General features: G+C 48.1%; 1 protein-coding gene across 6 annotated transcripts in view; it reads left to right on the top strand.

Moving 5' to 3' along the window:
* Window positions 1-13,256: 13,256 nt before the first annotated feature.
* The window catches only part of LOC122365839 (alpha-2-macroglobulin-P-like), a 50,178-nt gene continuing 40,743 nt past the window's right edge, over window positions 13,257-22,691 (top strand). For 4 of the 6 annotated variants that reach the window (XM_043337423.1, XM_043337420.1, XM_043337421.1 and 1 more), the window contains exon 1: window positions 13,257-13,374. In XM_043337423.1, the coding sequence (XP_043193358.1) occupies window positions 13,307-13,374 (68 nt within the window). In that variant the 5' untranslated portion in view covers window positions 13,257-13,306. The remainder of the gene's footprint in view (window positions 13,375-22,691) is intronic. The other 2 variants (XM_043337422.1, XM_043337419.1) reach the window with 1 other exon arrangement.

The following is a 22,691-nucleotide window of genomic DNA, read 5'->3' as shown; positions in this document are numbered from 1 at the left end:
TAACCCTGTCAGCGTTTTCAGTGGAGCTCTCTTAACGAACACAAGATCAGACGATCGCGTAATCATCATCTGTTCATCATATGATCAGCATGATCACTGCGGACATCTCGAACTCAGTCAGCGGAGAGGCCTAGTGATAAGAAAAATTGCGACGAAGAAGTTCCGTAAAGTAAAGTTAAGCAGCCTGGCAAGCAATATAACCTGCACGTGTATCAATGCGGTGCCTTGCATCGTTTTCTTTTTCTCATCACCTCTGGAATTCGGTCCCGGAGCTCAGTCGGTAGAGCGTTGGACTCCGCGTGGTGAGAGCACGCGTTCCCGGTTATAACAGTCCGGGTTCGAAGCGCGACAGGCGCTCATGACGTCTATGAAGCTCCGACTGGTGCGGTTGGTGGCAGGCTGCAGCCAGGCAAAGTCAGCGAGGGACCGACCGTGCGCGGCTATGTGCGCACGTTAAACTTTGGACTTTCTGCCATAGTTAGAAGTTAGAACCGGAATTAAGCAATCGAAGGGTATAGGGCAGGGTCAACGCAACAAGCTTCGCTTAGCGGTCCTTGAGATTCCTTCCATTCGAAAGATTAGGACTAAATTTTAAAGAAAAACATGTGGCGTTCCAGCGTGTAGGTCTGCAGGGATGGACCAGCACAGCTGTAGCACAGCTATGGCGTCCGGGACCCGGCAGCGCTCGACCCGGCGGGCACTCCGTCCAGAGAGCCGAGCAGCTCATCGCAGCTCGTCCGGCGGGAGCTGAAAGCTCATTTCACGGAGCTAACTTTAATTTGACACTCCGGCCATCGGGCTCTCGACGGACGTCGTCTGTAATAGAATAGAATCAAATTAACGCCTTGGCGACGTAGCGAAATTGAAACCGCAGCGGCGTGTCGGTTGCCGTGGCAACCAGTCTGTGATAAAGCTGTCTGGTGTGCCCAAGTGATGCCCGGGTACTTTGCGGGCCGAGTTTTGATTGGATCTGAAAAATATGAGATGAAAAACGGCAGGAAGCAGAGTGAAGAACTGGCAAAAGGCCAGGCAGGAGGCGTTGAAGTGGCAGACTTTCCACTGGGCTTCCGCTACATGAATGATGCAGGTTATTGTTGTACAAACGGTGTATAAGGCCGCGCCCGCGAGAACTGCTTGGTTTCGGTATTCGGAACGAGAAAGCCGAACAAAAATTGATGCTTTAAGCACTGGCAAGCCAAACGATGATCGTTCAAATCACGTTTAAATACCGTAGACGTACATATTTTCATTTCTTATCGGACGCATTCATTTATATACGTGTTCGGTACTTCCATTTTTTCAGTTTTTTTTTCAGAGTTGTTCAACCAGTATAACGCCTTTTGGGGCGACTAACGGAGCGAGCGAGAGGGTGGGCCTTGCACGTGCGAAATTGCGAGGGGTACCTCCAACTGACTTGTGCATGGCACCCTACTAACCGGTCTCTAGCGATGTGCCACATTTGGGCACAATCGGCCCAGCCGTTCTCGAGATCTGGAAGCGGCACCCTGCACGTGCGCACGTGCAAAATTGGTTCCAACTGACTTGTGCACGGCACCCTACTAACTGGTCCCTAACCGTGTACCAAATTTGAGCGCCATCGGCCCAGCCGTTCTCGAGATCTGGAAACGACCCCTGCACGTGCGCACGTGCAGCAGCACCCCAACTCTGGCACATGGATATGCAGTGCCTAGTGGGTGCCTACCTACATGCCAACTTTCAGCGCAATCGGCCAAGTAGTTATCGAGATATTGCAACAATTACAAAACGGACACCTCTTCGTTTTGCACGTGGCACGTGCATAAGGGGTCACCCACATGCATCAGGAATAGTCCAATACTTGGTAGAAGGAATGAAGCTACCCTACAAAAATTACCGCGTGTAAATCGGTCAAGTGGTTGCTGAGATATAAGCCTCGCAAAAGCGTGACCACGGCCGGCCGGCCGCTCATACTCAGAAATTTCCGTTAATCTAAGGAAAGACTACGCTCGCTTCGCTCGCTCCGTAATCAGTGAATTTGTGACAAATGTACTTATACCTTTTCAAGTTTCTTAGCAACGTTTGCTGTAAGTTGAAAACTGCGAATATCCATGCATTTAACTGGTAAAGGCAGGGGGCATGGGGTGGGCCTCTGTACGCACTACACATGATAAAAAGTTAATGATAAAAAAGTTAATATTCTTCGCCCTATGTCTCATATAATACCCCTGATTATTATTCATCCCAGCTGTAAATTCCCGCTCAATTCCCTTCTTCTCTCCTATCCCAGTACTTTCCCCACACACACCCGTTTTCCCCGTTCCTTCCTTTGTTCAGGAAGTGTTAATTCGCGGAAGCAGAAGCCACTCTCAGACAGTGATATGAAGTGTGTCGCGCCGAGCGGCGCCGACCGCGCCATCCGGGACTGTGACGAGCTGGAGAGAGCAGAGGGGGAGGGGAGAGAGGGGAGAGAGCAGGGGATGAACACAGAGCGGGGGTAACTCTCTGGAGGGCCGTCGCTTTCATAATCAACGCTCGCCTGCCTAATTTGATTTTGTGAGATGATCGTACCGCAATCTAGCGACGGAACAGGGGATCAAGAGGCGCAGGGGCGGATCTAGGACTACAGAGGGGATCAGAAGGCACAGGGGCGGATCCAGGGGAGCTGCAGAGGGGAGAGGGATACACAGAGGCGGATCTAGGAGAGCTGCAGCGGGGAGCAAAATGCACAGAGACGGACCGAGGACTGCAGAAAAGTAGAGAAGCAAGAGGCGCAAGGTGGATAGCGGACGATTACGAGCTGATATGGAGTATGCACATTGCACACTGAGGGCTTCATGAAAACGGTAGAGACAGCAGGAGTCAGGAGAAATGCAAGGAAAGCCGAAGGGGAGAGGCATGAGTGTGGGTTTTTGAAGGGACGTGGAAACCCTCAAAGCGAAATAGGCAAGGATGTCTTTAGGATGACGACAGGGGTGGAATAAGGACGTGAAGATTCCTCGCATAACCAACAATATGATTTTAAGAACAACTGAGACTTGAGAGATACATTGTGCAAAGAAAACCTTCCCACTGAAAACCTTCCTTTATCATATTTTTTTATTCACTAGCCATATGCTGGCCTGGTAAATGTCTTGATCATTGGCATTTCCTGAGGCACTTGCGACTTTAATGCTCGCCCGACTCGCACTGATACCTTATCCTAAGCCCTATCCCGTCTTATGATGACGCCAGCAAGTGAAGTCGGACGGGCTCAGACACATCAGGCGATACCGCTCATCAGGTGCGACTCAACTCGAGTGTCCCAATCGACAGACACTCGAGATAAATGTAGGTATAACCCGTGCCACACCTAGTCACGGGTCGGGTCATATCGGAGCTGAATTTGACGGGTGCACCTGTCGCTCCATGGAGAGAGTGGCTCTTTAACAGATTGGTGTTGATAGTGCTATGAGTGCTGTGTGCTACAGACAGCGCAGGAATTAAATATGAAGAAGCTAATTTTTCACTAAAATGTTGTCATCAGCCTATCACATGAATTTATGTTTCAGAACGTGTTATTAGTCAATCCATGTAACCTAACCTCGACAGTCGACGTTTATGGTTTTAACCCGCGCATGACTGGGGGAGGCTCTACAGAGCCCTCCCCCTCCCGTTTTTCAGCAATATTTTCTAAACCGTTGCACGGATTGACACGAAACTTGCGGTACTTTCAGAGGCATCAATTTGACACCTTGTGTTAAAATTTCAACTTTCTATCTACCATAGTTTGGTCGGAAATGACGTCAGAGTGACGTCATGTCGGCCGATTTTCATGCAAAATACTGAATTACGGCAAACGCTCTCAAGAGCTCAGTTTTAAAGCTAGATCCATTTTCTTTGCATGAGTGGACTGCAAATACACGTAGCTATCAAACTGCTATCTCGAATTTTCGAAATTCTGAAAATTTTGAAAAATATGTATTAACAATTACAAAAAATATATTTTTTGATTTTTTTCAAAAAGTTTTTGACTTTTCGCAAAAACCAGAATATATGTGATAGAACACATACTGATGAATTACCTTTGCAAGTTTTAGCCCAATATCTTCAAAAATAGCCAAGTTATTCGCATTATTGTCAAAAATTTTACAATTTTATGTTTTTTCAAATCCATTTTTCAGTACGTTTTTGACGTCGTACAAACCTCAAAACAGCAAAACAGACCTCAAGGTAGTGAAGGTTGATCGTATATAAAGTCATGTATGGTATATGGGGCCATTCCGACCCGTTTTAGTGGTAAAAATAGGGAGTTGATTTTTCCCCCATTGACTTATAATGGGGAGGTCGCGAAATTGACCTGACCTCAGGTCACCGATATCAAAATTCCGAGATATACAAATTGTAGCTACTAATGACCTAATAACATCCTGCGACTTTCAAAGGTCTCCGACATCTACTGTAGCTCTGGCACGGTGACAAAGTTGCAAAAAAGTGACTTGAGGTTGGGTCATTCAAAGTGACCTGGTGACCTGACCTTAAAAGGTAGGAGGTTCAAACTTGCACACCATGTGTAAAATTGATGAGGGAATAGTCACACCAAATTTCGCGGCGCTACGCGCCGCGGTTTTCCCGCTATTCGCGAAAAACCTCAGGGGGGGGGGATATCCGCCCCCCCCGTCGGTGCGCGGGTTAAGGTCAAGGCCAGGTCATCCTAGGTCACGAAAATTGTACATCATGTATCGGTCACGTGACGCATGTTTTTTTTTTACCTTTGACGTCATCAAAGGTCACCAAAGGGTTTTGGCCAATAACTCCGTACAGGAACAAGATACAGCCGCGTGGATGGTCTCATTGTGTTCAGCTCGTCAAGACGCATCGAATGATATACATGATGACCTCGAGGTCACGTGACCTGAGGTCAACCTTTGACCTTGACCTTTCGAGGTCAACATATATATCATTCGATGCGGATTGACGAGAGGATCACGATGATGCCCTTAGTTTGTTCCTATCTTGACTAGTTCGAAAGTTATTCGAGAAAACTCTCAATATCTAGCGCCGCCATTTTGACTTTTTCGACCCCTGTGACGTCATCTTTGACCTGACCTGAAAATGACCTTAGTAAAAATTGTAGATCTTGACCGTGCGTATCTGATGCCGTTTACCGCTTGTCGCTATCTTGCTTCGTTCTCGAGATCTCAGGGGGGGGGGCGGTCATCCTGTCGTACTGCGCCGTGGGTAGCGCGTGGCTGGACGGACGGTCTGTGACAATCTATTGATCTGTGGCTGATCTATTAGAGTGTCCGTCCGAGAGCCGTACGACGGCTGACAGAGCCTGGGGCCGCGAACTGGTGTGGTAACCGTTACGCCCACCTGGGGCGCCCGAGTCGGTACGGCACTTGCGGTGTCGTAACCGGATCGGCGGGAACCAGCAGAACGCTTTTGGACCGGAGGTGAAAGTCGGAACCGAGCACTCGCCCACAAGTGGGCGTCTGGTCGAGCAGGTCTACCCGCTAAGGCAGCCTGAGCACGAACCAGTGGCAGGGTCCGATCAATGACCGTGGTCCGACCAGGGTGTCAGCGCAATGGCCAGTCAGAGGCGTCTTTAAGGGCGCAGAAGCCCACCTCGGTCGACTGTGGCCGGTGCAACCTAGTCAGGTCGTTTGTGTGAATTTCCGTGTTCTTCCCTCGCCTCAGAGTAGCCGCTCTTCTCCAAATGCCCGAGCCGTTTTCTATGTGTATTGTCTTGTAGCGAACAGCAGAGTCGAGAAACGAATTGACAATGTCGCCGAAAACCGCGGTCACATGCTGGCCGTCCCTAGTACTACCAATATGCCCGCAGGCGCGGCGAGAGACAAGCTTAACGTATGAGTCACCGTCTGGCTGCCGGGAGAGCCCCTACCGCGACCTTTGTTCACAGTCATGACGTCACGACAATGGGTTCGTAAACGTACGGGCAGCGGCCGCCTCAGGGGTGCCGCCGTGACCTTTGCGCGACACGTTCTATAGCGTATGGCACAGCGGTTACTAGAAAGGTTGAGGCCAGCGGCAGGCCGGTTTACAAATAACAAACAAACTTGACGCGCAATTGGCAACAGGTAACAGATTGATTAATAAAGCAGTGACAATATAAATGAAAATGACAACATGAAATGACAAATCGCATAGATGATCCCTACAGTACTTGTCGTACTGCGCTGTGGGTAGCGCGTGGCTGGACGGACGGTCTGTGACAATCTATTGATCTGTGGCTGATCTATTAGAGTGTCCGTCCGAGAGCCGTACGACGGCTGACAGAGCCTGGGGGTCACGAACTGGTGTGGTAACCGTTACGCCCACCTGGGGACGCCCGAGTCGGTACGGCACTTGCGGTGTCGTAACCGGATCGGCGGGAACCAGCAGAACGCTGTTGGACCGGCGGTGAAAGTCGGAACCGAGCACTCGCCCACCAGTGGGCGTCTGGTCGAGCAGGTCTACCCGCTAAGGCAGCCTGAGCACGAACCAGTGGCAGGGTCCGATCAATGACCGTGGTCCGACCAGGGTGTCAGCGCAATGGCCAGTCAGAGGCGTCTTTAAGGGCGCAGAAGCCCACCTCGGTCGACTGTGGCCGGTGCAACCTAGTCAGGTCGTTTGTGTGAATCTCCGTGTTCTTCCCTCGCCTCAGAGTAGCCGCTCTTCTCCAAATGCCCGAGCCGTTTTCTATGTGTATTTGTCTTGTAGCGAACAGCAGAGTCGAGAAACGAATTGACAATGTCGCCGAAAACCGCGGTCACATGCTGGCCGTCCCTAGTACTACCAATATGCCCGCAGGCGCGGCGAGAGACAAGCTTAACGTATGAGTCACCGTCTGGCTGCCGGGAGAGCCCCTACCGCGACCTTTGTTCACAGTCATGACGTCACGACAATGGGTTCGTAAACGTACGGGCAGCGGCCGCCTCAGGGGTGCCGCCGTGACCTTTGCGCGACACGTTCTATAGCGTATGGCACAGCGGTTACTAGAAAGGTTGAGGCCAGCGGCAGGCCGGTTTACAAATAACAAACAAACTTGACGCGCAATTGGCAACAGGTAACAGATTGATTAATAAAGCGGTGACAATATAAATGAAAATGACAACATGAAATGACAAATCGCATAGATGATCCCTACAATCCGCCCCCCCCCCCGTCGGTGCGAAGTTGGCGCAGACCCCCGTCGGTGCGCGGGTTAAAAATTCGAAGTAAAAGTTCGGTACCCTCAGGGTATCTAAGGCATCCGTCAAGGAGTGCGTAAACCAACAATGAGCCGGATCGGACCGGCGGTCCGGCGGTCAGAGCCTAAATTGTGAACTAGCAAAAATGTTGATAATTTTTACTTTGACCAGACCTGTGACGTCATCGGTGACCTCGAGGTCAATGAAAATAGGTTTCGCTCGACAGTTGTTCCAGGGCTATCAGACGCCGTTTGAATTTTTACGATCGGCCCAGTAGTTTCGGAGATAGGAGGGGGGGGGGCTCTGGAGAGCCCCCCCCCCCCAGTCACTCGCGTTATGGAAAATACCCCAGTCATGCGCGGGTTAAACATACCGTCGTGTTTGTAACCGAAGGTTTGTTGTCAATAGTTAAACACTTTTGACCGCTGTTGAGTGTTGACCGCTGACCAGGCCTGACAATGCAGATAAGAGTGCAATGACCGTTGGCCACGGTCGGGGCCGGAAATACAATGATAGTGGAACATCCGGGCTTATTTCAGATGAATGCATTATGCAAGCGCAGTTGCCTAGTCGCACACCGAAACTTTTGCTCAAAACTATTGCTCCACTAATTGACCTAGGCAAAAGCCCTATTGATTCATATAAGTTGTTCAAAGCCATTATTTTGTTGTCTATTAAAGAGAGAAGTAACAAAATGCCCACGAATAACAACAGAGCCTGCAGTAGGTACCGTAAAGTGGGGATATTTGAGACAGTAGGGCTATTTGAATTGAGACAGTATTTAAAATCGCTATAAAATGAAGAGCGTTTGTTTTTATGTGATATTTTTTGCTCAGGAAGGTGTGGAATCGAGCAGTAAATCGCCTGAGCAAAAATTAAGCATAAATTTCAAACGGTTTTTATTTTAGAGCAATTTTAAATACTGTCTCAAATAGCCCCACTGTTTCAAATAGCCTCACCTTACGGTATGCACTTTCGCTATCCATCGACCGGTCACCGCTCTGAGCGAATCCTGCTGCAGGTGGCGCTACAAGCCGACTGACAGATGACGCTAGTGATCAAACGACGGCCGACGGCCGATGAGACACGGTTATCCTAGTCACTACCGATTATAAATACCGATTAGCCGGCTTGTGTGTGTGTGTGTGTTTTTTTTGGGGGGGAACATGGAGTTCGGAGTCAGAGTTGGAATTGCATGGAGTGGTGGCAACGACACAGAGATCGGAGTCAGAGTCAATCAAGTCAAGGCTCCACGACTCTTACTCCCGAACGTTTGTTGGAATATGGCATACCTATAACGTTTCCATGCGAAACGTGTATTGATCATCCGTTCCGTCGTTTCCATCCTCAGGACAGACAAATCCTTCCCCTCCACACCTCAACCCCCTGCTCCGGGCTGGATGGGCAAATTTATCCCATGCGGCAAGCTCCCATAGGAGCATGGCGCCCGTAGCCGGGTGCGGTGAGTCGGTGACTCTCAGGGCGCTGGGTGGGCTGTACAATCGGATGGGCTCAGGCCAGGTGACTCACTAGGGTGCCCACCCAGACCAAAGTCTCCCCCTAATTGCTATCATCCTTCCGGCTCTACAATGGTTACAAATGACCAAAAGATCCTAACCGAACCAAAGAAAACAAAAGCGCGCATTGATGGGAAGCTCCAATCCCTCTGACCAATCCTAGACACGCAAATCCTTCTCAAAAAACCTCAGAACTCCTGTTACGGCTGCGCGAGACCCTTGAAACGACTCGAGTAAGTCCCATCGGAGCATGCTTTTGCAGGATTTGATGACCGTTTGTGAACTTGGGTGGCTTGTCCATCAATAAATCAGTATTAGCTTCATAATTGAGCTCGTTTGCTGTAGAACGTCTTTTAGCATCAAAATGATCGAGCGTCCTGTCACCGTAAGTATCTTAGTTTCTATTAACCCGCGCCCCACTGGGGTCTGCGTATAACACGCCCTACTGGGGGGGGCCTCCATAGCCCCCCTCCAGTCCTAACTCCGAACCTACTCGGCTGATCGTCAAAATTCAAACGGCGTCTGATAGCCCCGGAGAAACTGTCGAGCGAAACCTAATTTCATTGACCTCAAGGTCACCGATGACGTCACAGGTCAGGTCAAAGTTAAAATTATTAGCATTTTGGCTTGTTCACGTTTTGGGCTCTGGCAGCCGTCTTACAAGTCAGATCAGGCTCATTTTTGGTTCACACACTCGTGAACAGATGCTCTAGATACCCTGAGGGTACCAAACTTGTATTTTGATTTTCAGGTCAAGGTCAGGTCATCACAGGTCACGAAAATATTATATCATGTGTCGGTCACGTGACACATCTTTTATGGTCCATTTAGGCCAAAGATTTCAAATTTGATGTCGTCTGTGTCATTCGAGGTCATTTTGAGTCGAATTTAGCTTAGGTCAGGTCACTTTCAGGTCAAAAAAGGTCGAATTTTAAAGTTAAAATTTTTCAACAAAAAATGTGTCTATTTGATGCAGTTTGAGCTCAGGAACACGATGGTGCCATTTATATTGGCGTACGATGTCAAATACGTGCTAAAAAATTGATTTGAAAAATTAATAATTGTGAATTTTTTTGCAATAATGCGTATAACTTGGTTATTTTTGAGGATATTTAGATAAAACTTGCTAGAGTTGGTCATAATAATGCGTTCTATCACATATATTCCGTTTTGTTCTAAAAGTAAAAAACGTTTTGAAAAAAATGTAAAAATATAAATTTTGAATTTTTTTATATAAAGTTTTCGAAATTTTCAACATTTTGAAAATCCGAGATAGCATTTTAATAACTCAGTCTATTCTGAGTCCTCTCATGCAAAGAAATTGGATCTAGCTTAAAAACTGAGCTCTTGGGAGCGATTGACGTGGTTCAATGTTTTGCGTCGAAATCGGCCGAACATGACGTCACTCTGACGTCATTTCCGGCCGACCTATGGTAGCTACGAAGCTCATATTTTGACACAAGGTGTCAAATTGATGCAGCCGAAGGTACTGAAAGTTTGGCGTCGATACGTCAAGCGGTTTGGAAGTTATGGCCGAAAACAGGAGGGGGGGCTATGAATAGCCCCCCCCCCAGTGGGGCGCGAGTTAATAAACCTACGAAAGATATGCAACTTTCCTTTTTGACACAAGATGTGAATTTTATGAGGCAGAAATATACCTTACGTTTTTGTTTTGTCTGTTAGTTGAAAAACAGAAGTCAATGGGTGACTATAGAATCTGTTATTTGACGTCAAAAAATAAAAATGATTGAAGACCTAGACCATCATAAAGTACCTACATAGAATCCCTATTACACAAACTCCTTCTCTTGGAAGGTCCGATGCCTAATTTTGCATTGTTGACCTCTGTAACGTCATATATGTCGTCAATATGGTCATCAAAGTTTGTATTGTTAACTCTCAATCACCTTGAGATAGGGAGGGTCGGGAAAGCCTGCAATGGACTCAGGAAGACATGCCAACTCGAATGATATGCAATATGACCTCATGGGACCAGCTCCGTGACCTGGAATAATGTGGCCTTATCTAATATCTTGACCTTAGGTCAACACCTTAGTTAATAGTTGATGTCCTAAACAAAGTTTCATCATTCGACGCGCCTGATCGTGGCAAACATGATGGTGCTAAAATCGTGGCTGTGCAACTATTTCTGGCAAGGTCATTCACCAAAAACCGAACCCCTTCCTTGAGGCACTTGACCTGACCTCAGAGGTCACTAGTTAACCTGAGACATCAAATTTGAGTAACAGGCGCTGAGTTTATATGGTAACGATGCATTTTTACGTTCGGAGATACCGATGTGAGGAAGACAGCTGCTGACACTTCGTCCCCGCCATTACGGGTTATTGAGTGCTAAGTGCGCACCGCTTGTTCGCAGCCTGGAAAATCCAGTTTCATTCCTCTGAATCCTCCCGTCCTTCCATGAATCGCCCTCCCTTTTGCTCCATACTTCCCGGGTACTGAGTGGCGGCTATGCTCTTTACGAACTGGGGGAACTCCCGAGCATTCACCAGGGTAGCCGCTATAATGTCTGGCAGCGCTGGTCCTGGGACGTATATTTCTGGAATCTGAAAGGGCTTCAACCTTCAGCGTGCAGTAATCGCTGGCCAGCTACAGTTCAATGCCAGTGCGTTGGAATCTGAAAAGGTTTACCCCGCGCCCTGATTGGGGGGGCCATTTTGGCCCCCCCTGTGGTTTTTCTTAAATAGCGAGAAAACGGCGGCGCGCAGCGCCGCCAAATTTTGGGCACCTTACCGGGCATCAATTTGACACCTTCACAAAAAATTTCAAGTCACAGGTCACCTCAGGTCAGGAGTTATTGAGTTCAAACTGAGGTCATGTTCGAGTAAAAATGAGCAAAAAACATGACATCTTGAAACGCTCACCAATTCTACAGTTAACAAGCAATTTTAAAGTTCTTTAGGTGGTTGTGTAGAGAAAAGACGCCGCTACAAAACTGCTATCTCGGATTTTCGATATTTTGGGATTTTGACCCCCAAAAATTAAAAAAATTGATTTAAAAAAAACTCAAAAAATTTCCCAAAAAAATTCGAATTTCGAAAAGCCGGAACATATGTGATAGTCCCTGCGCTCTTCGATATACATACCAAATTTTAGATCGATACCTCTTTTTTTGGCCAAGTTATAGCGAAAAAACTGTTAAAAATTGATGACGTCAAATTTTTGAACTCAATTTTTAGCAATTATAGACCTCGTAGCGCAAAACGGAGACCACCATTAAACTCCCCGTGACAAGCTGCATCGAATCGATACCCATTTTATGCAAAAATATCAACTTTGAAATTTGACCTAATTTGACCTGACCTTGACCTGACCTTGACCTGACCTTGACCAAAACGTGACCTAAGCTGGCCCTTAAGTCTGTCTGACCCACATAATCGCATTTGTCATGTAAAATGGACCCTAAAACATGTATCACACGACACTTTCATATTGTGACCCCCCCCCAGTGACCTGACCTCTGTGACCTGACCTGGTATCAGTGACCTCAAATAGCAAAATATGTGTTTGAAGAACATTTCCCCATCGATGATTTTCAATGAAATGCATTTTACTCGATTTTACAACGCATTTCTTGAAATGCCTGTAAACGGTGAAAATTCGACCTTTGACCTGACCTGTTACGTCATCGGTTTGACCGAGGTCAATGAAATTGGGTCACAAGGTATTTCCCCGTTGGGGCTATCCAACACCGTTTACCGCTTGTCGCTATGTTGCGTGGTTCTCGAGATCTGAGGGGGGGGCAAAATGCCCCCCCCCCCATCAGACGGCGTTGCTCGGCAGACCCCATCTGGGCGCGGGTTAAACCAAAGGGCGTATACTGCAAATATCAATAACCTTTTTTGTGAGTGATTTGCTCGTGTTTTATGTACGTATAAAACAAGCAGACAAGCATGCCAATAAATAAATACATACAGCAAAGAGATGAAAGTTCATTGGTGTTGCTTAGGAAGATAATCTAGGAGGATTGCTAGGTTCCATGCTAGATTTAGGTGTTTGGTTTTTGGATTATGACGTAGTATAGACTTTAGCAGGTAAAGTACCCAAATGCACGACAATTGGGCAAGAGGACGGTATACTCGTAAATGAGAGGTAAAGCATAGAGAGATAAATGAAGAGAAAGATAGGACGAGAGAGAGAGAGAGAGAGAGAGAGAGAGAGAGAGAGAGAGAGAGAGAGAGAGAGAGGGAGAGAGAGAGAGAGAGAGAGAGAGAGAGAGAGAGAGAGAGAGAGAGAGAGAGAGAGAGAGAGAGAGAGAGAGAGAGAGACCTGCGGTTAACAGCATATCACATTTGACCTTCCCACACCCATACAAAGCAGTGTCTCATGATGTTCAATCGGGCGACCCGGTGCGTAGCCGGTTTCGTTCGCTGCAACCATCTACCTACAGGAAGACACCCCACCCCTCCCCATGATCATTCGGTGCCGCTGCGCAGCTCATGCGTAGTGTGATGGCTCACCTGACCAGGATTTCCCGAACTACCTGGAACCCCTCGCGGGCCGGCGTGCTGCCATATCATATGGCAGCACTGGCCGCCGGGGGTCGGCGCTGCAGCTACAAATGTGCTGTTTGCCGGGCGGCGGCTCGCAGTTGCTCTACACGGGGCACTGGAAGAGGACATGGATCGGCCCGTCGTCGTTCTACTGGTTGCTTTGGCGACGGCAAGCGCCGTCAAGGTCCCCGAAAGGTCAGTCTGGGTTAAGGGTAGTAATTTTGGGTAATTGTTGTGGTTGGTTGCTATTTTGGTCAGAGTTGGTCGTTACGCTCATGTCTAGTTATGAAAACTAGTCAATTTTGGCAATTGTATGTACCTATTATGATCAGTTGATCAGTTGGTATGTCGCTTGGTTGTTCTTGGTTGATGGCGACAACTTTTTATCAGCCTGCCTAGTGATGGTCACATTGTTTGACCTGAGCTAATCTCGGAAATATTAGCCCGCGAGTTGCTGGGGGGGGGGCGTTAAACGCCCCCACTTTTTTCGCCGGGCCATAGCATAAAAACGGCGCGCCGCAGGCGCGCCAAATTTTGGGTACCTGTAGAGAATTGATTGAAGTTTATTGTGACAAAGTTTCAAAAAAATCGGTCGGAAAATTTTTGAGATATCGAGGTTTTAGTGACGTCATGATTTCTGAGTTTTCGACCAAAAACGGCATATGTTCAAAAAATCATATAAAATCACAGAATAGGCATACAGACATGCCGTAAACGCCATTAGACTGCCAATACCATGGTCAATCAAATGGGTATCTTCGATTATTGATTATCGTTCCGCATTTTCCATAATCTTGAACTGAATCTTGGCAATTTTTCGTGACTACTTCACGACCATGATACATGAATTTCTTAAATTGAACTTTTTGAGCCAAACACGTACACATATGATAAAATGAATGTCACCATCGTGTTCTACGCCCCAAATTACCTATAAAACATGTGTCACAGGCTGCGAATATCAGTTTTGATTTTCGGGGATATGTGCCTACCCGGTTGACCTGACCTTGACCTTGACCTATGCTTGACTGACCCCTACATGGAGCTGACACTCTTGTAGGCCTTATAAGATGGATTGTGCACCGTTTTGACAGAGTTTATGGCGAGAGGCGCCCATTGCGAAGTCCTGAAGTCCATGCTACTGAAAGCCCGATTTCAGGTGTTTGACCTGACCTTGACCCGACCTGTGACCTCAAAATTCAACTTTAAAGTACTCATCTGAAGCGTCTTGTCGCGTTCTTTCGTTTGCCGCCTCGTGCGTTTCGCTGCGCCTATTGGTTCTCGAGTTATCGGCTGGGGGCGTTTAACGCCCCCCCCCCCCCCCCAGCAAACGGTGGGTGGCGAAATACCCCAGCAACTGCCGGGTTAATAAGTCAGCTGTTTTAGGGCCTTGGTCTGAGCCGTCAAAAACTATTTTTCAGTGAATTATAAAAAATCAGTCGTCGCTAGTTGTGCAGGTTGTAGACGTTCGTACCTTGGATAAAAAATGATTTTGGCCCCAACTTGTTTTGGCCGATTTGGATCATCAGCTGAAGTCACTTGATCAGTCTGGCTCGTGCAGGTCACCGGTGTGAATTGCGGCCAGCGGAAATAACTGGATATCAGCGGAACTTGTTTCAGTAGCTAGAATTGTTTTAACTCTATCTCGTTTCTAATTTGATGTTCCTTTTTTGCAATATCCCAGTAATATTCATTTTTCTATTTATTTTAGTCACCTTCCCTAAGGAGATTTTACAACAATTCGATTTATGCATTCATGGACGGTGGCTGATATCGGGCTTTCGTCAACGCATAAAAGTGTTCTTAAAGTTATATGCTTCCTAGCAATAACTGAAGACGCATGGTTTAACCCTCGCCGCAGTCCTATTGGTTTTCTACATAATGCGCCAGACGAGGGGTTGCTTTGACCCCCTCACCGTTTCGGCCCTGATGGAGCTAGAGCTTCTCAGAAAAAACGAGCGTATGCGCCGTTACGAGACTCAGAGATTGGTACCCGATTTTAAGGTTTCAGGTCAATCGTTGACCTCTGAGGTCAGGTCAAGAGGACCAAGGCACGGGTTCGTTTTTTGGTAACTTCGATAAAAAACGGCATAAAATTCATATAAAAAAACGCAGAAAAATCCTACATTTTTAGGTTTCATTGCATAAATGGTAATTGATAATATCTCCATGGTTTTCAAATGCTCGCAGCATATGAAGGATTTAAATATTTAATTCAGATAGTGCCACATTTCCAAATTTGCGTACAGGTTTTGAACCAAGGACAGATACTGACGTCGCTGATCGCAAGACGCCGAGTTTGATTGATGCTGATGCATAAAATATCTTCCTGAAGCGTCGTCTTCAAACCTGTCTGCTGTTTCTTTCAGCTGTCCTGTTCGATGTTGCAATAATTTAATTTTGGAATGGCATGTTAAGATTAATGATGGCCTTGAAGCTGTCGTCAACTGTAGCTCATTATCGTCAGCGAACGGCCAATTTACGGCATACTAGCTGCAAGATTTGAGAGACTATCCCACGATTCCTAAAACTCGCATTGCTAAGATTAGAAATGTAGTGGTATATGATAAGCCTCAGTGGTATTGCGACATTTCATTTCATTATTTACCAACACAGCCGTGTCGACGTTAAGCACTAGGCGGTTGCTAATATGGAAAATCTGTCGATCGCGCAGACTGAAAAGAGGTAGACGATTTTGATTCCAGTAATAGAGATGCAAACGCTGTTGCAAGACTTTTCCAGTGTGACTGGGCCGCTACCAAAGAAACTAAGTTAGTTGAAGTTTGTTACGGCAACAGATGATGTCATTGAAACCATAACATTTTTAGTCTCGTTTTAACCTGCCTAGTGCCTATTGCCGCAGTTGCAACAGACTTGTGATGCTGCTCGAATGCACATTGCACCCATATTATTTAAGCGGAAAAAGGGCATCTATCACTGGCAAAAGCCAAGTGCCAACATCTCGCATATTGTTTTGTATTCAAAGTGACGATTGGCGGACGTTTGACTCCCGTCCCCCCGACGCGACCATTTGTTTGTGTTCTCCTACCCTGACCCTACGTAATGCATACATTACTGCCGCAGAGGCACACAGACCCCGAGCAGTAGACAAGTCAATGCTAACTTTCACTTTTCACGGGTGTTATGTCGTCATTCTGCACACCGAAGAAGCGTAGTTCGTCTCAGTAGTGACGTTTCGTTCAATGGTCATTGGTCATATGTGCTTAGAAGTCTGGCGTAACAACGAGTTGTTCAAGGTTGACATTGACGCAGCTTCGGAGCTAAAAGATTGAGCTTTGGTAAGAATTTGATAAGGCTACCGCCGGGCGCTAAAATCAGTAGCTTCCATAGGCGTAGGAACAGGGGGGGCCAGGTGGGCAAGTGCCCACCCACTTTTCGAGGTGGGGGGGCCAACCATGTGTTTTGGCCCACCCACTTTTTACTCGAGGCCCCTCGTCTCGATTTGAGAGGACGTCGTCACCTTCCAGAATAAACAAACTCGGTAAAAATAAGTTCCACGAATCCCCATGCACGGACTCCAAGGGGCCGTGATGGATCCAAGGAGGCCCTCTGTTCATACTTGTCAGTCGAAGCCCCTGAGACTGATGGCCTGAGAGGCCCTAGTGGATCTGAGGAGGCCCCAATATCCACACTGGTCTGGGGAGGCCCCTGACACTGGCGGTCTGGGAGGCCCCTGTATCCACACTAGTCAGAGGTCTGAGACTGGTGGTCTGGGAGGCCCCCTACCCTCACTAGTCAGAGGAGGCCCCCTCTATCCTCAATAGTCAGAAGAGGCCCCTGTGACTGATGGTCTGGGAGGCCTATCCATCTACGCTGTAGTCAGAGGCCCCTCAGACTGATGACCTTTACAATCACACCAGACAGAAGAGGCCCATGAGACTGATAGACTGAAAGGCCCTTCTATTCATACTGGCCACAGGAGACCCCCAAAACTTTCGGTCTGGGAGGTCCCTCAATCCGGCACCAGTCAGAAGAGTCCCCTGAGACTGATGGCCTGGGAAGCCTTTATATTCACACTAGGCAGAGGAGGCCCCTGAGACTGATGGTATGAGAGGCCCTCATATTCACACCAGTCAGAAGAGGCCCCGAGGCTGATGGCTGTGAGGCCCTTCTGTGCATATAACTGGCCACTGGAGGCCCCTGAAACCGGTGGTCTGGGAGGGCCCTCTATCCACACTAGTCAGAAGAGGCCCCTGAGACCGCTGGTCTGAGAGGCTCTTATATTCATACTGGCCACAAGAGGCCCCTGAGACTGATAGTCAGAGAGGTCCACTCCTAATGAATCTGAGGGGGCCCTCTATCCACATTTGCACTTTTCTAGGGAGGCCCCCGAGACTGATGGTCTGAGAGGCCCTTTTATTTATACTGTCCACAGGAGCCCCCTGAGATTAATGGTCTGAGAGGCTCTTCTATTTATACTAACCAGAGGAGGCCCCTAGGATTGATGGTCTAACAGGCCCTTCTATTTATACTAGCCAGAGGAGGCCCATGAGACTGATGGTCTGAGAGGCCCTTCTATTCAAACTAGGCAGATGAGGCCCCTGAGAATGATAGTCCGAAGAGCCATGCGGCGGCAACTGGCCGTGGCCATATTTCGGATCGGTAGGGCCCCACAGAGCTCATGAGAGCACCTCAAAGGCTCCTAAGTAGACACGCTTATCCCCATAAGGGTGCCACGCCGGCTTCTGAAGGCTCCTTGTAGGCATCTAAGGGCCCTTTCCGGCCTCCAACGGCTCCACCCGCCTGTGATGGCTCCACACCAGTGTTTATGAGTGCCACACAGCGGCGCCTTTGAGGGTCATACTAGTGTCTCTTAGGGCCATATATCGGTGGCTCTGGGGGCCCCACACCGGCGCCTCTGTGGGCCACCACACCTGTGCATCTCAAGGCTCTATAGGTACTTACATCTGAGGGACCTACACCGACACCTCTGAGGGCCCCACACCAGTATCTCCGAGCTCTGAAGGCCCCACACCGGTGACTCTGAGGACTCATCGGCTCCTGAGAGCACCATGTTGATGTTTTACGGCTCCCCACAAGGCCACTGAAGGCACCACACAAGCTCTCACTTAGCGCTGATGTCCATGTACCGGCCTCTGAGGGATTTAAGCCAGCGCATTCATAGCTCCACACCAGCAATTGTAAGGGCTTCACACTGAAGCATCTGAGGGTTCCACACCGGTGTCTCTAAGGGCTACATACCGGCATCTCTGAGGGCCCCATACCGGCGTCTCCGAGGGTCCACATCTGGCGGGCACCCATCAGCGACTGAAGGTCCCACACTGTAGACTCCGAGAGCCCCATCTGCGTCTGGGAGCACCATGCCGTCTCTAAGAATCACAGCGGCTCCTCCGTACGAAAGATGGGCGTCCGCATGCCAAAAGGGAGCGGTTCTGAGACAGTAGGGCACCTACGTGCAATAGAGGGGCGCCTATGATGCCCATAGGGGCGCCTAAATGCGAAAGAGGGGCGCCTGTGAGGCCTACATATATGGGCGTCCACATGCAATAGGGGTCTGCAATGCAATTGATCAATGCCATGGGGGTGCATTCATAACAAACAGGGGCGCCGGCATGGCAAAGAGAGGCGCCTTCAGGCTTCAAGTGTCCATAAAAGAGAGACGCCTATGATAAGCGCACATTGTATGCGACTGTGGGACATATAGGGATGTCTCTGATGACTATACATAGGGCGCTTATATGCCAAAGAGGGCGCCTATGAAGCTAATGGGGGCACCTGGGAAACGAGGAAGACATTTGTGTAAGGGTTTTCAGGGGTCATGCGCCGTTTGCGGCATATAGTTTCTAAAAAAAAAATCGGAGGGGGAATAAGTTTTAAAAATGGTGCGGACTTTCCGCTCTGTTCGCTTAAGCGGTTACGCCCCTGGGTTCATCTGCCCGATCTCAGAAGCTAGATTTGGAGGTCATACCTACTTGAAAGCAGCCAGCAGGACGAGGCAAAAGTTGGAGGCCCCTGAAAATAGGAGGCCCCCTGGAAAAGGAGGCCCCTTGACAGGGTGGCCCACCCACTTTTCATGACGTTCCTACGCCCGTGGTAGCTTCGGTAGTAGATATTCGTTACACTACTAGGCTTCATACATATGACATACCTACTTGGCTTTCTGCGGTGATTTAGATATACGATATTGTTTTTGAAGTCAATGATCACATGACTTTGCTTGCAAAAATAAGCAAGACAATAGTTAGGTGCCTAGCCGCACTTAGTGGTGATCAGAGTGGTGTATTTTAGGGTGATTTCGACTCTGACTCCAACTCCGGCTTCAAAAATCGACTCCGACTCCGATTCCGCACGGTTCTATTATGATATTGATCTATCCACCATGATCCAATGCATATCATGATATTAAAGTTCATAATGGAGTTGTTTTTATCTTGCCTGAAATGAGCTTATGCACCTTCCAAAACTTTGCGTTGCAAATATGCATTAAAAATAACATGCAAAATTAAAAACCAGGTTCTGGGGCATTCACCGTCGTCTGCTTCTTTCGCTGAAAACTTTCGTCCAAAACAGCAAAATGACCTTTTTTGACAAAATCTAATGGCGAGCGCAGTATCGTCAATCAAACAGGTGTAGTGCATTGCGTTGAGCCATGCAGCGTTAACTCCGACTCCGACTCCTGGCAGAACTCTATCGACTCCGACCGACTCCAACTCCGACTCCGACTCCGCAGCCCTGGTGGTGATAATTTGTAGTAACTGATAAGACTGGTTATCATACTACGCATTCTATATTCATTCCATTGTACCTCAACAGCTCATTTTTCCATGCATTGTCATCACATATCCCCCTTGCATGTGCTATTCATTCAGCAATGCAAGACATAACATATAATCAACTGAAATTCCGCGAAGTGGCGCCCCAATGCCGGCAAATACCACCTGTTTGGCGACTTGAACCAGAGGCCTCGCGACAGCGCCTGTCATAAACCGCACGACATGCCACCGTGTTTACAAAGTCGGGCAATTCCACCTGCCCAGGTTGGCTATTCCATGCTGGTTTCCTGGTATGGAGCGACGCGAGTGGTGTTTGCCAAGCGCGCACCGTAGACCCTCCCCTCCCCCTCCCCCCCCCCACCCCCTCCGCCCGCGTCTGATTTAGTATTCAGCAGGCTTGCGGGCTGCTGGAGGGCCCCGAACTCTCAGTCAGCTGACCAGTTGACCTTGGGGAGCTGGCGGTGGAACCATCCATCCTGCCCTCGGGCGCTTGGCTGCAGAAGCCAGTGCGGCGCGAGACGGCTCAAGGGAGGGATGGGGGAGGCGGGGGAGGGGGTGGCCAAAGGGGAGGGGTAGCAGCCGGTGTAGACTTGAGACTAGCTTTGACTTCTGAGGGCGGGTTGGGGTGGAGGTAGCTTAGCGGCTAACATAGACCGATAGTTTGAAGGGACGTCTTTGGGAAGAGTTGGGAAGCGAGAGTAAAGCATTCGTAGACAAGGACAGGGCAATGACTGACGTCTGGAAAGGGAAAACAGAACGGCTGAGCAGGCAAAGAGCTATGTTTTCGAACCACCAGTGGTTTTGCTCTTCTCGAAGAGACACTTGTCCTTGCTGCCGTCTTCTGTGTAACATTAATCCGACAGTAATCCACTGCATACAAAAACGAATGAACAGAGTGAAATGGCGCAAAAACAGCCAATCCTGCTTTCGCTCTTAGTGAAACAACACGCTGGTGACAGGAGACACGAACGGCAAGTGGACAACACCGATTAAAAAGGTGCCACTAGACAAAGAGCGGTTGGTCAAGGTGGTCGTGCCTTTATCTGGGTGTACCAAACAACACCCGCTGGTCACTCACTGGCTAAAGCAACCGGTCAGGGAGCATAGGGGTCAGGGGCTCATATCAACACCCTCCGAACACATTAACGTAGTCGGAGCGTGAGAAGTTTTATTTTGTAACCCATTGCAGCTGCACATTATTCAGTAATTTGTCATTTATTTTATTGTAAACGATCTTCTTACGCCGGCTTTTTGTTGAATAAGAGTTTCAGTAACAGGAATTTCCAATGCTGTATTCCTGTGAAGGGTCTTCTTGAAAACACAATCTAAAAATGATATTTTAAAGTTGGTAAAGTTCATGTGAAACTATCTATTTATCTAAATATTAAAACGAATCAATGAATTATTTACCTTCGGGCTCCTAAATATTTGTACAGGATTCAACCAAGATCCACTTCACGGAGCGCCATCTTTGGCAGCCCAGACATAAATGTCATCCTTGACTTGGCAACAATCATCTATAAATGAACTTGTGCAAGGCGCGAAAAAATATTCGACATATACACATACCACCCGCCCGTGATAAATCTGGTCTCAAGTTAAACAAGGTTTACCCCACCGATACGTGCTGCCAACGGAGTGTTTACACGTAATGAAAGGTTATACTCGTATATGTTTAGTGATTGAACATGTCACAGTCGGGCTGGCACTTTTGCGGGGTTGGGAGGGAGGGGGGGGGGGTAGGGTGGCGAGGGGTGCGGGGGGGCAGAACCGACCTCCCTTACAATCGTGGCGTGCGCTGGCGTGATAGCTGCGTGATTTGCGCATGATATTGTACGGAGTGCCCTCAGCGGGCCAAAGAAGTTTATTTATTAGCTGCATGATCAGCATAAATGATCGGACGCAGCAGAGGTAGCATGACCAGTTATTTGTGTCTTTTATTGGATAATGATGAGGCCAAAAGGTTTGAGTTTTTTCAGCGGATGCCTTGCAAAAAAGACGTAACGTAATGCTTTAGAAGTATAGATACCAAAAATAGCGGTCGACGCCGGTCGGTGCTGATTTTTGAATGTGTTATATACTCAACTTTTAGTTATGTACTGACAAGATAACAAAGCCTTCGATAACGACATGCTCTCAAGTGTCAATGTCAGGGAAACAAAATATATACGTAAAGTGGCGGTCTCAGACTTCTTACAACAATGATTCCTGGAGACTGCAATGCAAAACAAAAACATACCGGTGCCCCTTTGACATTGCTAAGGGCATTCATGTTGTTAGTCGATGTCGAGTACACCAGGTGTTTGACATTCAAAACAACGTGTGAACTCCACCTAAGCCTGCCGTCTTCCCGACAATAATATTACAAGCCTCAACTCGCATGCAACAGAACCTCCCTAATTGTCATGTTGTTACGGCGAAATGAATGTTCCTCATTGCTTCAGTTCATCTATTAAAGTGTTTTGCCCGAACGACCTTGACGTTAGCTGGGTGCAGAAAGGTGGTGGTTCGTGACATGATGAATATTAAATGGACCCATCATGCCGCAGGCGGTTCACGAATCGATTGCTAGGCTGGTGCGGTCGGAGCTTTCCAAGGGTCGCCTGGGGTTGATAGCGAAAAGCAGCGTTTGCAAACAACACAATGCAACGCTCGGCCACAAGCTGGCAATGACAGACTCGTTGTCAGTGTCTGTTCGTCGAATGATGGCGATAGTTTCGTTAGCAGTTGTGATTATCTGAATTTGTAATTTATTTG

This window comes from Amphibalanus amphitrite, unplaced genomic scaffold (genome assembly GCF_019059575.1).
Source record: "Amphibalanus amphitrite isolate SeventyFive unplaced genomic scaffold, NRLGWU_Aamphi_draft 000766F_arrow, whole genome shotgun sequence".
Classification (NCBI taxonomy): domain Eukaryota; kingdom Metazoa; phylum Arthropoda; class Thecostraca; order Balanomorpha; family Balanidae; genus Amphibalanus; species Amphibalanus amphitrite.
Note: the sequence above shows the minus strand (reverse complement) of the source record. Positions and strands in the feature narration are given on the sequence as shown.